This window comes from Rhinoderma darwinii, chromosome 7, assembly GCF_050947455.1.
Source record: "Rhinoderma darwinii isolate aRhiDar2 chromosome 7, aRhiDar2.hap1, whole genome shotgun sequence".
In the NCBI taxonomy this organism is placed as follows: Eukaryota; Metazoa; Chordata; class Amphibia; order Anura; family Rhinodermatidae; genus Rhinoderma; species Rhinoderma darwinii.
The window spans coordinates 74,344,542-74,361,603 of record NC_134693.1 but is presented as its reverse complement, the minus strand read 5'-3'; the positions used below and the strand labels follow the sequence as shown (position 1 = coordinate 74,361,603).

The 17,062-nt window shown below is 38.9% G+C and overlaps 1 protein-coding gene across 7 annotated transcripts in view; it reads right to left on the bottom strand.

The window, feature by feature from the left end:
- Positions 1–7,417: 7,417 nt before the first annotated feature.
- The window catches only part of ATF7IP (activating transcription factor 7 interacting protein), a 106,527-nt gene continuing 96,882 nt past the window's right edge, over positions 7,418–17,062 (bottom strand). For all 7 annotated transcript variants that reach the window (XM_075833551.1, XM_075833547.1, XM_075833555.1 and 4 more), the window contains 3 exons: positions 11,320–11,514; positions 10,415–10,518; positions 7,418–9,298 (listed from right to left, as the gene is read on the bottom strand). In XM_075833551.1, the coding sequence (XP_075689666.1) occupies positions 8,882–9,298; positions 10,415–10,518; positions 11,320–11,514 (716 nt within the window). In that variant the 3' untranslated portion in view covers positions 7,418–8,881. The remainder of the gene's footprint in view (positions 9,299–10,414; positions 10,519–11,319; positions 11,515–17,062) is intronic.

Here is a 17,062-nt window from a genome sequence, read left to right as displayed (position 1 = left end):
AATGTCTTTGGACTAACCTAGTTTCGCTTCCCTAATCTATATCAATTGATATGTACACACCTATTGAATGTTATACATACTTAACCCCTTAACGACCGCCAATACGCCTTTTCACGGCGGCCGTTAAGGGTACTTATGCTAGAGTGCCACCTTTTCACGGCGCTCTGACATAAGCACGGCACGGGTGTCCTGTTCCGGCTAAAGCATGTGTCGGGCGGTCTAAAGACAGCCAGACACCTTTCAACATCGATCTCACCCGTTTAACCCCTTAGATGGGGCGCTCAATAGTGAGCACCACATCCAAGTGGTTTTGGAGGGAGGGTGCTCCCTCTCTCACCCCATCGGCACCCTGCGATTGCCAATGGCTTCTATGGCAGCCGGGGGCCTAACAAAGGCCCCCAGATCTGCCTGTAGTGGATGCCTGCTAAGCCATGCCTGAGGCATGACCTAGCATGTGCCAGTTTTACACTGACAGGCAGTAATACGCTGCAATACAGAAGTATTACAGTGTATTATAAAAAGCGATCAGAAGATTGCATAGTGAAGTCCCCTAGAGGGGCTAAAAATAAAGTTATCAAAAAGTTTAGTAAAGTTAATAATAAATAAATAAAAATCCCAAAAATAAATAAATGAAAAACCCACTTTTCTCCTTATAGAATACTTTAAAGAGGCTCTGTCACCAGATTTTGCAACCCCTATCTGCTATTGCAGCAGATAGGCGCTGCAATGTAGATTACAGTAACGTTTTTATTTTTAAAAAACGAGCATTTTTGGCCAAGTTATGGCCATTTTTGTATTTATGCAAATAAGGCTTGCAAAAGTACAACTGGGCGTGTTTAAAAGTAAAAGTACAACTGGGCGTGTATTATGTGCGTACAAAATGCTCGTTTTTTAAAAATAAAACCGTTACTGTAATCTACATTGCAGCGCCTATCTGCTGCAATAGCAGATAGGGGTTGCAAAATCTGGTGACAGAGCCTCTTTAATATGAAAAAAAAAAAAAAATTAAAACATTACACATATTTGGCATCGCCGCGTCCGTAACGACCCCACCTATAAAGCGTTTTTTATTTAACCCGCACGGTGAACGGGGTAAAAAAAAATTTGATAAGTGATCAAAAAAATCGCAAGTACTCGAAAATGGTACCAATAAAAACTAGAAGTCGTCCCACAAAAAACAAACCCTCATACAGCTGCATCGGCGTAAAAATACAACAATTATGGCTCTTAAAACATGGCGACACAAAAACAAATAACTTTGAAAAAAAAGTATTTTTACTGTGTAAAACATACACAATCTATTTAAATTTGGTATTGCCACAATCGTAATGACCCACTGAATAAAGTTATTATGTTATTTATATCACACAGTAAACGGCGTAAAGACGCAAAAAAGAGTGGCGAAATGTATGTTTTTTTTCCATTACCCCCCCAAAAAAAGATAATAAAAGTTAATCAATAAATTATACGTACCCCAAAATGGTGCTATTGAAAAATACAACTTGTCCCGCAAAAAACAAGACGATGGAAAAACCGCAAAAAGTAGCTTGGTCATTAAAGTTTAAAATAGGCCAGCAATTAAGGGGTTAATTATTACCAAAAAGTTGTAAATGCAGTATTTTACTTGCATAATGTGTCCTTAATTACGTATAACTTATATATCCTTTGATTATTAGTACCTTTAATACAAGCAGCCTTCCCCTTGGTTTAGCAATGCATTCTTTATGTTTACTCCCCATTTACCTTGGCAAGTATCTACTATTTCACACTAACTCCTGATGATCTTTGTTCAATCTGTCATTTATCCCTTGCCATGTTCATTGCCTATGTAAATTGGGTAATTTTTCAGAGTTTCCACTGTACTGGTACCTCAGCGCAATGCAACATGGTGTCTGAAAACTAATCTTGTAAAATCTCCACTCCAAAAACCAAACTGCGCTCCTTCACTTTAGAGCGTTGCTGTGTCTCCAAATAGCAGTCTACAGCCACATATGGGGTATAGCCTTACTTGTGAGAAATTGCGTAACTAATTTTGCGGTGCCTTTTTCTTGAAAAATTTTACATTTTGAGTTAAGACTACATATTATTGGGAAAAATGTAGATTGAAATTTTCACGGCCCAATACAAATAAAAATCGATAAAACACCTGTGGGGCCAAAATTCTCACTACAACCCTAATTTAATTCCTTGAGGGTGTAAAGTCTCGAAAATGGGGTCACACCTGGGGAATTTCTACTGTACTGGTACCTCAGGAAGTTCTGCAAATACGACATGGAGACCAGAAACCAATTCAGCAAAATATCTGCTCAAAAAGCCAAATGGCACTCCTACCCTTCTGAATCCTGCAGTTTCCAAACAGCAATTTGGGATCACATATGGGGTATTGCTGTACTCGGGAGAAAATGCTTTACAAACGTTAAAAGGTGCTTTTTTTTTTTATAGTCCTTGTGAAAATGAAAAATTTGAGCTAGAACTACATCTTATTGGAATTTTTTTTTATTTTCATGTCCCACATCTAATAAATCTAGCAAAAAACGGTGCGTTCAAAATGCTCACTATACCCCTAAATACCTCAAGGGTCGTAGTTTACCAAATGGAGTCACTTTTCAGGTGTTTTCACTGTACTGGTACCTCAGATGGTCTGCAAATGCAACATGGCGTCCAGGAATCAATCCAGAAAAATCTGCGCTCCAAAAGCCAAATGGTGCTCCTTCCCTTCTGAGCCTTGGCGTGATGTGCCCAGACAGCAGTTTATGACCACATAAAGGGGTATTTCCCTACTCTGAAGAAGTTGCTTTACAAATTTTGGGAGGCTTTTTCTCCTTTATATGTTGAGAATTAAAAATTCTCAGCTAAAGCTACGTCTTATTGGGAAAAATTTAATTTTTCATTTTCACTGCCCAACTCTAATAAAGATCTGTTAAACACCTGTGGGGTCAAAGTGCTCAGATGAATTGCTCAAGGGATGAAGTTTGCCAAATAGAGTTACTTTTGGGGTGTTTCTACTGTACTGGTACCTTAGGGGCTTTGCAAAAGCGACATGGTGCAGAGAAACCAATCCAGCACAATCTGCCCTCCAAAAGGCAAATGGCACTCCTTCCATTCTGAGCCCCCAATGTTGGGGCGCTTTTTCTCCTTTATATGTTAAGAAATTTAAAATGTTTTAGCTTAAGTTACTGGTTGCGTTATTTTCACTGCCCAATTCTAATAAAATCTATGGAACACCTGTGGGGTCAAAATGCTCACTACACCCCCTAGATGAATTCCTTGTGGGGTGTAGTTTCCAAAATGGGGTCACTTTTAGGGTGTGTCCTTTATTTTGGTACCATAAGACCTCTTCTAACCTCACATGGTGCCTAAAATATATTCTAATAAAAAGAAGGCCCAAAATCCACTTCAGGAAAATTTCAAAAGCCTATTTTTATAGGGTTCAGTTCTGAACATGTGAGAAATTTCTGCTAAACTTATAACCCTTGTAATGTCCTAGAAAAATAAAAGGACATTTAAAAAGCAATGCCAACATAAAGTAGACATATGGGAAATGTTAATTGTTAACCATTTTGTGTTGTATGAATACCGTCTTACAAGCAAATCCATTTAAATTTCGAAAATTGCAACATTTTCTAAAAATTTTGGTGGTTTTTACAAATAAGCAACAAATTAAATCGACCGAATTTTACCCGACAAAGTACAATATGTCACGAAAAAATCTGAGAATCTCTTTGATAGGTAAAAGCATTCCAGAGTTATTACTACACAAAGTGACATGTCTTATTTGAAAAAAAAAATTAAAAAAAAATGGGGCTGGTCCTGAAGGGGTTAATATAGATAAATGTAAAGTTATGCATCTGGGTACCAATAAACTGCATGCATCATATGTCCTATAGGGAAGCTATACAGGGAGTCACTTGTTGAGAAGGATCCGGGTGTACTTGTAGAACATAGAACCAGCTGATTGACATTGCATGCTGTTATTTAGTCTAAGGCCAGCAAGTTACTGTCGTGTATTAAAAGAGGCATGACCTCGCGGGACAGGGATATCATATCACCACTGTACAAAGCATTAGTGAGGCCTCATCTAGAATATGCAGTTCAGTTCTGGGCTCCAGTTCATAGAAAGGATGCCCTGGAGTAGGGAAAAATACAAAAGAAGAGCATCGAAGCGAATAAAGAGCATGGAGAATCTAAGTTATGAGGAAAGATTAAAGAGGTTCTGTCACCAGATTATAAGTGGCCTATCTTGTACATTATGTGATCGGCGCTGTAATGTAGATTATAGCAGTGTTTTTTATTTAGAAAAACCATCATTTTTGACATTTTTTCTCTCCATTCATTCATTTACGCTGCAGATAGCGATATAGCCATATCGCTATTTGCAGTCACATAAACACACTATAAACGTTACTCATGTGTCATGACCATGAATATACATTACCTCCAGCCAGGACGTGATGTGTATTCATTCTCCAGACCACTTCTGTAGCGTCTCTGATTTACAGCACAGCAGGTGTAGTCTCGCGAGATTACACTGTAAGTGGTCATTCACAGCCAGATCTCGCTGTGATTTTCTGTAAATCACAGAGATGCTACAGAAGTGGTCAGAAGAATGAATACACATCCCGTCCAGGAGTAGCGTTATAGTGTGTTTATGTGACTGCAAATAGCGATATAGCTATATCGCTATCTGATGTAAATGAATGGAGAGAAGTGTATGACACTGATTGGTCAGCGTCATACACTCCTCTGTACAACGCCCACTTGGTCATATAGTAAAACACGCCCAGTTGTCCATTGAGAAAGTCCTTAGCATACAGCCAATATAGTTCATAACTCCGTCAAAAATGATCGTTTTTCTAAATAAATAAAAAACACTCCTGTAATCTACATTACAGCGCCGATCACATCATGTACAATATAGGACACTTATAATGTGGGGACAGAGCCTCTTTAAAGAGGCTCTGTCACCAGATTATAAGTGCTCTATCTCCTACATAATTTGATCGGCGCTGTAATGTAGATAAGTGTTTTTTATTTTGAAAAACAATAATTTTTGAGCAAGTTATAAGCAATTATAGATTTATGCTAATTAGTTTCTTAATAGACAACTGGGCGTGTTTTTACTTTTTACCAAGTGGGCATTGTACAGAGTGTATGACGCTGACCAATCAGCGTCATACACTTCTCATTCTTCCAGCCCAGCTTCTTTCACTGCACAATCACGCTGGAAGAATGAGAAGTGTATGACACTGATTGGTCGCTGATTGGTCAGCGTCGTACACTCCTCTGTACAATGCCCAGTTGGTAAAAAGTAAAAACACGCCCAGTTGTCCATTAAGAAACTAATTAGCATAAATCTAAAATTGCTTTTAACTTGCTCAAAAATGATTGTTTTTCAAAATAAAAAACACTTATCTACATTACAGCGCCGATCAGATTATGTAGGAGATAGGGCACTTATAATCTGATGACAGAGCCTCTATAAAGAGGCTCTGTCACCATATTATAAAAGTGCCATATCTCCTACATAAGGAGACGGGCGCTATAATGTAGGTGACAGCAGTGTTTTTTATTTAGAAAAGCGATCTATTTTTATCACGTTATTAGCGATTTTAGCTTTATGGCAATTACTTTCTTCATGCCCAACTGGGCATGTTTTTACTTTAGACCAAGTGGGCGTTGTACAGAGGAGTGTATGACGCTGACCAATCAGCGTCATACACTTCTCCCCATTCAATTCCCCAGCGCATAGGATCCTGCTAGATCAGTATGTGCTGTCTTAGGGCTGATTTTCACGCGTGTCGTACGGACCTATGTTAGTCTATGGGGTAGAAAAGGGAGGAAACCTCCAGCTCACCGGTTCTGTGTCTCCAGATACCTCGCTCGGATCCCTGCGACGGCCCGCGGTGAGTAATATAAGAAAAAGAGAAAAGATTTTATTAGCAAAAATTTTTTTGGGATTAAAAATGGAAGAGAGACGCAGTCTCAAGGTGATAAGTAGTGCTTATTCTCTGCCATGATTAAGAGCACTGCACGTGCTTGAAACGCGTAGGCTCGGGTAATAACCCGCACTACTTATCGCCTTGAGACTGCGTCTCTCTTCCATTTTTAATCAAAGACATTGTTTTTGCTAATAAAAGTGGGAATAGCATTTCCCTTTTAATCTTCATACAGCGCTGGATCATCTTTTCTCTTTTTCCTTAGTCTATGGGGCCGTGCAGACAGTCCGTGATTTTTGCGCAGCGTGAGTCTGTTGCGTAAAACTCATGACATGTCCTATATTTCTGCGTTGTCCTATATTTCTGCGTTGAAGTCAATGGGTGCGTGAAAATCACGCAGCACTTCCGTGGGATGCGCGTGATTCGCGCAACAGCAGTCAAAAGTATGATTGCAAACAGAAAAGCACCACGTGCTTTTCTGTTTACAAACATCCAAACGGAGTGTCATAATGATGGCGGCTGCGCGAAAATCACACAGCCGCACAACCTATGTGATGATACACGGAGCTGTTAAGTGCCTTTTGCGCACGAAAAACGACGCGTTTTTTTGCGTGTGCAAAACGCACACGCTCGTGTAAATCTACCCTTATACTGACACATTAACGCTACTGAAGTGTTTAGACATTCCTTCCAGCCAGGATGGGATGTCTATTCACAATCCCGACACTTCGGTGTTACTAACAGCAGAGGAAAGCATAATCTCGCTGTAACCGGTCATTTACAACGTGATCTCGCGAGATGACGCTTGCTCTGCTGTAAGTACCACAGAAACGTCACCTACATTATAGCGCCCATCTCCTTATGTAGGAGATAGGGTACTTATAATGTGGCAACAGAGCCTCTTTAAAGAATTAAACCTATTTAAACTGTGTGTACGGTCCGTGATTACGGTACGGACGGCTGTGGACTGTTTGCATTTGCATTCTGTGCTCTCATGAAAAATTATAGGAGCACGGTCCATAAATGCAAAAATAGGACATGTCCTATTTTTTGCGGGTCATTTCTATGGCTCTGACAGTTACCCGTTAATATCCGGGAAGGTGTCTGTGGCCCATAGAAATGAATAGATCAGTATTTTTATCTGCAATTACGGATCCGTAATTGCAGATAAAAATGACGGTTGTGTGCATGAGGCCTCAGCCTTGAAAAGAGACGACTAAGGGGGTGGGGACATGATTAACTTATATAAATATACGAATGGCAAATACAAGAAATTTAGTGAAACCTATTCCTTGTAAAACCCCTTCAAAAGACAAGGGGGCACTCCCTCAGTCTGGAGAAAAAAAAGGTTCAATCTCGAGAGGCGACAAGCCTGCTTTACTTTGTTTTACTGTCATTACCCAGGACCTTTATTTTATTTAGAATATCGAACGTTTCAAAAAATAAAAATAAATCTTTGAAAAACAAAATACAAAAAAACCTTGACATTTGTAAAAATATTTATTTACATACAACGTAACAATATCTCTTGCAGAGTATTACAACCTGATAACCAGTGCTTACCTGCTTAGAATTAAGTATTATTACATCGAGAGTTGGAGTGTAAGGTTTACAATTCACCGGAAGAATTGATCAGCTGCAGAAATCCTAGTGTAAAGTATCTTGCTAGAGTGAACAAGCTCAGTCCTGGCGACAGTGTACTATAGTTGCAATAACCATTTTTACTAGCTTAAACCAATAAAAGCACAATTTAGAAATATGTAATGGGGTTTGCATTGCACATAAAAGACACCATCTGAGTTTTCAGAACTAACAAAAACCTATTTCCTATATCGAAATTCTGTGTAAAGATTTTGCAGCTGGAGAAAATCCATACGAATACAAAAATAACTATCCTCACAAAAAAACAGCGAGGATACACTACATATGAAGCAAGTCATGCAATTTATCCAAATATAATAACATTTCCATTTCATTTAAGGAGATACAATAAAGTTGTAGAATTTGTAGATGTGCAACAATCAATACGACTGAATGTTCAGTTTATTTTTAAAAACATATTCAAACACAGTAACAACCTAAACTGTAGGTAGAGAACTTGTGTGCAAGACAGGACAGCCTTCACAGTTCCTGAACTAATTTTTTGTTAATTTTTTTATTTTATTTAGAAGAATGGATAGAAATTAAAGGAGCAGCAGAAAGTAGACACAAAGAAAAAAAAAATTAAAAACATTTTGAGGATTAAAACAACTGCTTTTTGGCATCGGGATATGGGAGAATTTAATAAGAAAGGGAAAAGCAGAGACCAAATACTGAAAAACAGTTCCTTTTGAAGTTAAGGCACAAAAGAAAAAGTTCACAGAAAGGTATAAAAAAAAAAGGAAAAAAAAACACAATAGACATTAGCTTGTTAATCTACATTACATGTCACAAGCAATTGATCGGTGTCAAGTCCCCAGCCAGTAGGGCTTAAATACAAGTTTTGTCTTTCTGTATGAATAAACCACAAAAAACACTGGATTTCCTCTGTAATACTTGTCATTTTAAGAGCTACAAATTGGCAAGTATCAAAGAAAGACATTTCAATTCGATTGAATATATAACCAATTTTATCTCCCGTCAGAAGTTGGTCTTGCACAGCTTTCACAATACCTGGCAAGTCTATCTCCATTTCAGTCCAGTGACATGGCTTTTCGCCTACTCCTATGAAAACTTTCAGGATTAATGTAGTCAGGAAAACAAATTAATCAATTTACATTCTGCAGAAGATTGGTCTTAATGAAAGACATTTCAAAAGTTCTTAGCAGAAATGCAAGCTAATTTGTGACAATAGGCAAGTGCTGTACATGGTCTCCATTGTGAAAACCCAGTAGTTCATCTAAAATAGATTTCATGCATGAGATTTTTTGTAAAAGTAAGTAGTGGAAATCTTCCCCTCCAGTTTTCTAACTACCCTGAGTGGCGATAACATCTGTCGACTGTGGATCACAAAAAGGTCCAAAACGGCCATAAATGTCTTTTGCCCGAACAGCAAAATAATATTTGCTGCCAGAAACAAACTGTGTAAGAGTACATGCCATTGGAAGAGGTAGCGCTTTCACTTCCCCAATTTTTTTCCACTGTGATGAAGATGTTGCAGTCGGGTCTTCATGATAAGCATATAGATGATAGCTATCTACAATGGCACAGGTACGATCTACCTCTAATACACTCCAGGATAGGACAATTCCATTTTGACTTTGTACTCTGGCCAATTTCAGATGAGGTTTTTGAGGAGGAGATGTTGACGCAGCTTCAGGAGGAAGGCGCTGGGGTTGAGGAGCTTCAGGAAGTGGTGCTGGGTGGATTGGCCTTGCAGTTTCCTAAGGGAATTAAAGAAAAAAAAAATTTGCTTACAAAAAGATTTTGGACTTTACTTAAACTGACTCTGTCGCCACATTATAAGTGTCCTATCTCCTACATAAGGAGATTGGCGCTATAATGTAGGTGACAGCAGTGCTTTTTATTTAGAAAAACTATCTATTTTTACCACGTTATTAGCGATTTTAGATTTATGCTAATGAGTTGCTTAATGCCCAACTGGGCGTGTTTTTACTTTAGACCAAGTGGGCGTTGTACAGAGGAATGTATGACGCTGACCAATCAGGGTCATACACTTCTCTCCATTCATTTACACAGCGCATAGGGATCCTGTTAGACCCTTATGTGCTGTCTTATACTAACACATTAACAATACTGAAGTGTTTAGACAGTGAATAGAGATTTCTTCCAGCCAGGACGGGATGTCTATTCACAATCCCGGCACTTCGCTAACGTTTCTGTGGTACTTACAGCAGAGCAAGCGTAATCTCGTGAGACCACGCTGTAAATGACAGCGAGATTACGCTTGCTCTGCTGTAAGTACCACAGAAACGTTGACGAAGTGTCGCGATTGTGACTAGACATCCCGTCCTGGCTGGAAGAAATCTCTATTCACTGTCTAAACTTTTCAGTAACGTTAATGTGTCAGTATAAGACTGCACATAGTGAACAACGCAGAATCCCTATGCGCTGAGGAAATGAATGGGGAGAAGTGTATGACACTGATTAGACCAAGTGGGCGTTGTACAGCGGAGTGTATGACACTGACCCAAATATAAACACGCCCAGTTGGGCATTAAGAAACTAATTGGCATAAAGCTAAAATCGCTAATAACGTGGTAAAAACAGATCTTTTTCTAAATAAAAAACACTGCTGTCACCTACATTACAGCGCAGATCTCTTTATGTAGGAGACAGAGCACTTATAATGTGGTGACAGAGCCTCTTTAAAACAATTCTCTTAAAGCATATTGTACAGTGTTACGGATGACATGAACTATAGGTCAATATTATTGATTAGTAACATATATGGCAATTATTATTATCCATTATAACAATGGTTCTGGTGACTAACCTTATCTTCACTGAATGTTAATCATAAGTGAATGAGTACTTACTTGTGGGGGTCGATGATGAACTGTGAGCTGTGGTCCAGTAGAACCTATTGGCATCCCATTATTTACTACATATGCAGTAGTTTGTGGCATTCTTACAGGTACTCCTAAATATTTATTAAAAAAACAAACAATTAATATATTTATTCCACTCTTTTCTTTGATTTGTACTTTTAGTCTCTTTAGCATTAGGCCTGTATATTCAATGAGAAATCTGGATGTTGCTATATTTTAGAACTTGCTTATTATGTTGCAGAAAACAGGCTGAGAAAAAAAACCAACATGATCATTTTCAAAAATAAAGAAAAATAGAAACTGGTCAGTTCTTGTAATTAGTGTTCCATATAATGTATTTCAGTGTGGTATAATATATGTACAGTTTATATTTATTTCAAATACTAAACATATACAGTGATGAACATGCCGTTTTTAGTTGCATGTTCGGTGGCGTATTTAATGTCATTTCGCACATTCCTTTTTTCTGGCTTTCTTCTAAATCCTATAGAGAAGTCTATGGGAAAAATGGCTGAAAAACAGCCATATGCAGAGAGCATGCTGTATTTGGAAAAAAAAAAATGCCACGGACCACAAAATTACCTCAAGAACACCACAAACCAAAAAACACAGTTGTAGTGCATTCTATATTTTACGATCGCTTTAAAGTAGCATCTGGCAGCACTAAAAAAAACTCAGCAAAAAATGTCATTAAAAACGAAGCAAAAACGCTGTGTGTGAATCCAGTTCTAAAGGACATATAAAGTTGAGTGTATGGGTTTTGCCCTAATTCTAGTAAATAGATAATTGGATTTTCAGATGCGATATGATATATTGCATGAACACTAGTTTTCAAACACAAAACCAAAAGAAGAGTATTTACAAAAGCGAATGCTTGTCCAGTGTAGGTTTACCTCCAGTTTGAGGACTGATCTGCCGGAGGTTTTGGTTTTGCATGACTGTATTGCGTATAGGGGTCTGTACAGGTACAGTGGGGAGGGATGTTGTAGTGTAGACCATATGTGGGTTGTTTGATGCTCGTGGAACGGCAGCTCTTGGAGCAGTCTGAGTCCCTGGCCGCTGCTGTGTTATATTAACAGTTGTCTGAGCTGGAGAGGAAAAAGAAATCATAAAATCAGGTTAACAAACTTTGCATACTACCCAAATAATAACCATACTGGAAAACTACTGTTATATATTACCGCTTAGTTATATCGTTCTAAAATACTCTATAAAGAAGTACACACAATAAATTAACATTTTAATTCCAATTTTCTGAGATTCTTTCAGATAGTGGCATCAAGATTAAAATAATTGTTGTAAAAATTATAATTTTCTTTGTGGGATAAAGTTAACTTTTATCTTGCCAGAAAATTTCTGCCACATTTGTCTTCATGTATGATCAGACATGCACTGTAAATCTGTCCTATTTAAAGTGCAGCATATAAGGAGGACAGGTCCAATGAGCTATTATTCTGAGTGGCACAACAAAGATATTGGGGAGATCAATACTGACTAAAAAGAAAACTCTGTCCTTGCAGCCCATAGAAACCAATCATAGCGTAGCTTTCATTATTCCAGACTAGTTAAAGAAATGAAAGCTGAGCGCTGATAGGGTGCTGTGGGCAACAAGGACTTTTTCTTCCTTTAGATTATTGATAAATCTTCCCCGTTGTGCCTTTTGGATAATATCTCAGAAGCAGGGACACAGCGGCCTGTATTTCGGACCCAGGCGATCCCTTTACTTCCTCACCAATGATTGACGGTATGGTAGACTGATGTACTGTACGTGCTTGGAAAAAAAATAGTCAGCAATCATTAATGAGTTAGGAGTAAAAGTTCTGAACCATTAACCTCTCCCGAATATACGTGATGGTGTTTGCACAGGCACAGCAGCAGGCAGAGAAACATCCAATCGTGGCCTTTTAACCCCTTAAACCCGTGGTCAATAGCGACTGCTGCATTTAAGTGGTTTGACAGAGGGAAGGGGCTTCTATACAAAAAAAACAATGGCAGGATTACTTTTTATTTCCATTAACCCCCCCCCCCCCCCCCCCCCCAAAAAAAAATATAATAGATGTCCCATGCACCCCAAAAAACTAGCAATGAAAACTACACCTCGCCCCTCAAAAAACAAGCCTTACGGTTTAGGCTATGTTCACACGGGGTCTTTTGCCGAGTTTTTTGACGCGGAAACCGCGTCGCAAAACTCGGCAGAAACGGCCCGAGAACGCCTCCCATTGATTTCAATGGGAGGCGTCGGCGTCTTTTTCCCGCGAGCAGTAAAACTGCCTCGCGGGAAAAAGAAGCGACATGCCCTATCTTCGGGCGCTTCCGCCTCCGACCTCCCATTGACTTCAATGGGAGGCAGGAGAAAGCGTATATCTCGCTGTTTTATGCCCGCGGCGCTCAATGGCCGCGGGCGAAAAACGGTGCGATAATTGCTGTTCACACGGAGTATTTTGGGGGAGGAATATCTGCCTCAAAATTCAGTTTGGAACTTTGAGGCAGATATTCCTCCCCCAAAATACTCCGTGTGAACATAGCCTTAGACTGAAAAATACAAAGGTTATGGCTTTTGGAATGCGGCGATGCAAAAACAAAATTATTTTTGTTTAAAAGTGTTTTTATTGTGCAAAAGTAGTAAAACATAAAAAAAACCTATACATATTTGGAATTGCCATAATCATACCGTCCCATAGAATAAAAGGTAACATGTTATTTACACCGCACAGAGAACAGCGTAATTTTAAAACGCGAAAAACAATGCTGGAATAGCTAATTTTTTAAACCCCTGACCCAAAAAAAGTTGATAAGAAACTTAACCAATATATTATATATACCCAAAAAAGATGCCATGAGAAAATTCAACTTGTTCTGCAAAAAACAAGCTCTCAAACAGCTATACACAGAGGAAAAAAAAAGTTATGAGTCTTCGAATGCGACAAGTCTAAACTCAGATACTTCACTACTCATAGATCATTTACAAAATCCACACCTCCAGGATGCAAAGAGCCTCACTATTAGGTCGGATTCACACGAGCGTGTGCATTTTGCGCGTGCAAAAATGTGGCGTTTTGCGAGCGCAAAAGGTCCATATCAGCTCCGTGTGTCAGCAGCACGATGCGTGGCTGCGTGATTTTCGCGCAGCCGCCATCATTATGACACTCTGTATGTTTGTAAACAGAAAAGCACGTGGTGCTTTTCTGCTTTCATTCATAGTTTTGACTACTGTAGCGCGCATCGCGTGCAGTACACGGAAGTGCTTCCGTGTGCCGTGCGCGGTTTTCATGCACCCATTGACTTCAATGGGTGCGTGATGCACGAAAAACGGGCAAATATAGGACGTCGTGAGTTTTACGCAGCGGACATATGCTGCGTGAAAATCACGGACAGTCTGAACGGCCCCATTGACTAACATAGATCCGTGCGAGGCACGTGAAAATCAGGCGCGTTGCACGGACATATTATACCTTCGTCTGAATAAGCCCTTAAGGCCATATTCAATGCATGGAAAACCCTTTTGAATATTACTCTTTAAGATGGGACACGAGACAGGTCTCCAATTCCTATAACATCATTAGAGGCTTTATTCTCAGACTTAGAGTTTGACACCTGCATTATCCCAGTTTTTTTGGGGACTAATTGATATCACACCCAATCGTTCTCAGATCAACATTCTGCATATTCAAATCATCCCCCACAGGTATCTCAAAATAAAAAATTACCCATTTCCCAGTCCATCAAATATTAAATGCTAGAAACTTACCGAACCACAAGATATTTCTATACACTGTCAAATTAAGATGACTACAGCTCTAAAAGAATACATTTTATTATTGGTGAAAATAATAAACCTTTTCTGTAGCTTAATGGAATTGGCTATTTGTTGGTCTCTTAGTTCTAGTTTATGTCTAAGCACCAGGAACTTTTAAAAAAATTATTTCCAAAAAAATGGCTCAAATCTACCCAGGTGTGGTTTCCTTTTGTTTGAAGGGATGCAGCCAAACTGATCATGCATATCTTTAGGAGAGTCCGATTAGGACTTCTACTTTAGTCCATCATGGGATATATCATTTGATCTGTCCCTGCACGTTCCCTTCTGGACCTGGTTATAGACTATTTACAAGTTCTCATAGATACGTCACTTGTCAAACTTCTCAAAGCAAAACCCTAGCGTTTCAGGTATCCATAATAGTTTAGTGGACAAGTTGCTTGCTTATAGAAGATCCTGTGGATTTACTGAGCAAGAAAATATCTCACCAATTAAAGTATTAATAATGACTATTCGCTTAACCCCTTCACGCCAGTCATATTTCGGATTTTAAAATACGTTTTTTTCTTCCCACATTCCAAAAGCCGTAACTTTTTTTTTTTTTCTGCAAATCTTTTTATTAAACAGAAAAACATACAGTAAATGAAAAATATACTCTGTAGCACGAGGTGGATGACTGAGAAAAAAGGACGCGCAGGCCCAAGCTAATGACTTTGTGCATAGAAGTCTTTCCCATCCCTCTGTTAAACTTGATGGACATGTGTCTTTTTTCAACTGTACTAACTAACTATAGAAGGAGCGATTATCGCCATTGATACAAAATATAGAAACATAAAAAACAAAGCATTACATATATAAACTATTTACAATGTTCCCATATTGTACATAAACCAAGCAAGAAATCATAGTGGGTGTTGGCGAGACCATGATAGGCTTCGTTCACACCTGCGTCAGGGTTGCGTTCTGGCGTTCCGTCGGAGCTTCCCGTCAGATTGGAACCCTAACTGAAACAAGCGTTAACCATAGGTTTCCATTTGCATCACCATTGATTTCTATGGTGATGGATCTGGTGCAAATGGTTTCAGTTTGTCTCAGTTGGGCAAGGGTTACGTCGTTTTGACAGATTGAATACCGTAGTAGACGTCGAAACCTATGACTTCCGTTTTGACGAGAAGCTCCGATGGAAAAGCAGAACGGAACCCTGACACAGATGCGAACAAAGCCTTAAAAGGCCATCAGAATTAGACCCTGCGAGGAGGAGATCCTTGAGAGGAAGATCTATAAAGTAGGGGGTGGGGAGGGAAAATATCTACATGTTGAGAGGAGAACATCAGCGGATACAGAGGACAGGAAAGTGGTTATTTTTTGTCTAAATAGTTGGTTACATAGTGGAGAGAAAACTCAGTTGCCCAGTAAATGAGCCATGTTTTCCAAATTTTTAAGAAACGTTCACGATTCCTCAACTCCCAGCTGAGGAGCTCCTCCATTCTGCACAAAGAGTCCATGACTGAATGGAAGGGGGTTCTTGCGATCTCCAGTTCAGTGAGATCAAATGTTTAGCCACTGTAATCATATGAGTGGTTAAGTCATTAAATTTAGGATGAAAGTAATGCGGTGGAGCCCAGAGTAGTTGAGGTGTTAGTAAATTTTTGTATCAATTGAGAGATTATATCCCAGAAACGGTCTAATTACCGGGCAGTGGCACAAAATAGGAGAACTTGAGAACTTTCCCACTTGCGATGAGCATCACCAACATTCAACAGTGTTTAGTACATTGATCTTACATAGAAATTCAGAGGTTCTGTACCATCTAGTGAAGATTTTGTAGGAATTTTTTTGTATTTTCACACATTTAGAAAAACCATGTGTGTGTGTTAAAATAAAAGTAGTATCTTCTTTACTAAATGTGAGGTTTAATTCTTTTTCCCAAGCAAGGAGATACTTAGGATTTGAAGGTGCATTAGTCAAGAGTATATTAGAGTATATTTTTAGAGAGAAGGCAGTAATAAATAGGTTTCCAGCAAAGTAGGTTCATTAATGTTAGGGAATGTTCTTATAAATTATCTACATATGTCGGAGAAACGTTGCGTATATAGGAAAGTGATTGAGTTTGATGCTGGGTTTAGAAGTAAAAAGATGAGGTTGGGGATTATGTCATCATTAAGGACTTCAGCTACGGGTATCTTCCCAAAGCGTCTCCATGGTCTAGTGGAGGTGTTCAGTTTCCCATAATCACCGGAATTAGGCTAAGAGGTGTAAGAGCAGAAATAATTTTAGAAGGCTCTTTTAAATGGAGAAAGCAGTGAAACACCGCTATCGTACCTTTCGTAGTAAGGCTGTGCGACAGTATGTCCATTTTTTTTTTAAAGGACGAACACCATAGTTGAGCTTCATGTTGTTTGGATGTAGAAGTTGAAAAAACGCTAATAGACAAAGAAGAGTGTTCAGTTCTAGTTAGATGTATCTATCTACATAGGTGGTTGGCTCTACAATACAATAAAGGATCCGGGAGACCCATACCGCCAGATGATGGTTTTAAAATAAAATGTCTATGTGGTAACCTAGGTTTGTGTGTATTCCAGAGAAAGTTGGAGAATAGACATTTAATGGAGTAAAAAAAAATGTATGTGGGAGTTGTATAGGAACTATCTGAAGAACATACAGCAAGTGCGGTAGTATGTAGGTCTTTAAATACATTTTTCTACCCGACCAGCAAGGAAACAGAAGGTTGAGAGAGCGAAGTTGTGTCTGAAGTTTCTGTACTAGAGGGTAATTAGCAGAAAATAGTATAGAGGTCTTTGTTAAATACCCAAGTATGTGATATGATGTTCTGGGCAACGAAAGGGTGCCAAGTGCTGAATCTCGCTGGTCTCTTTTTTGGG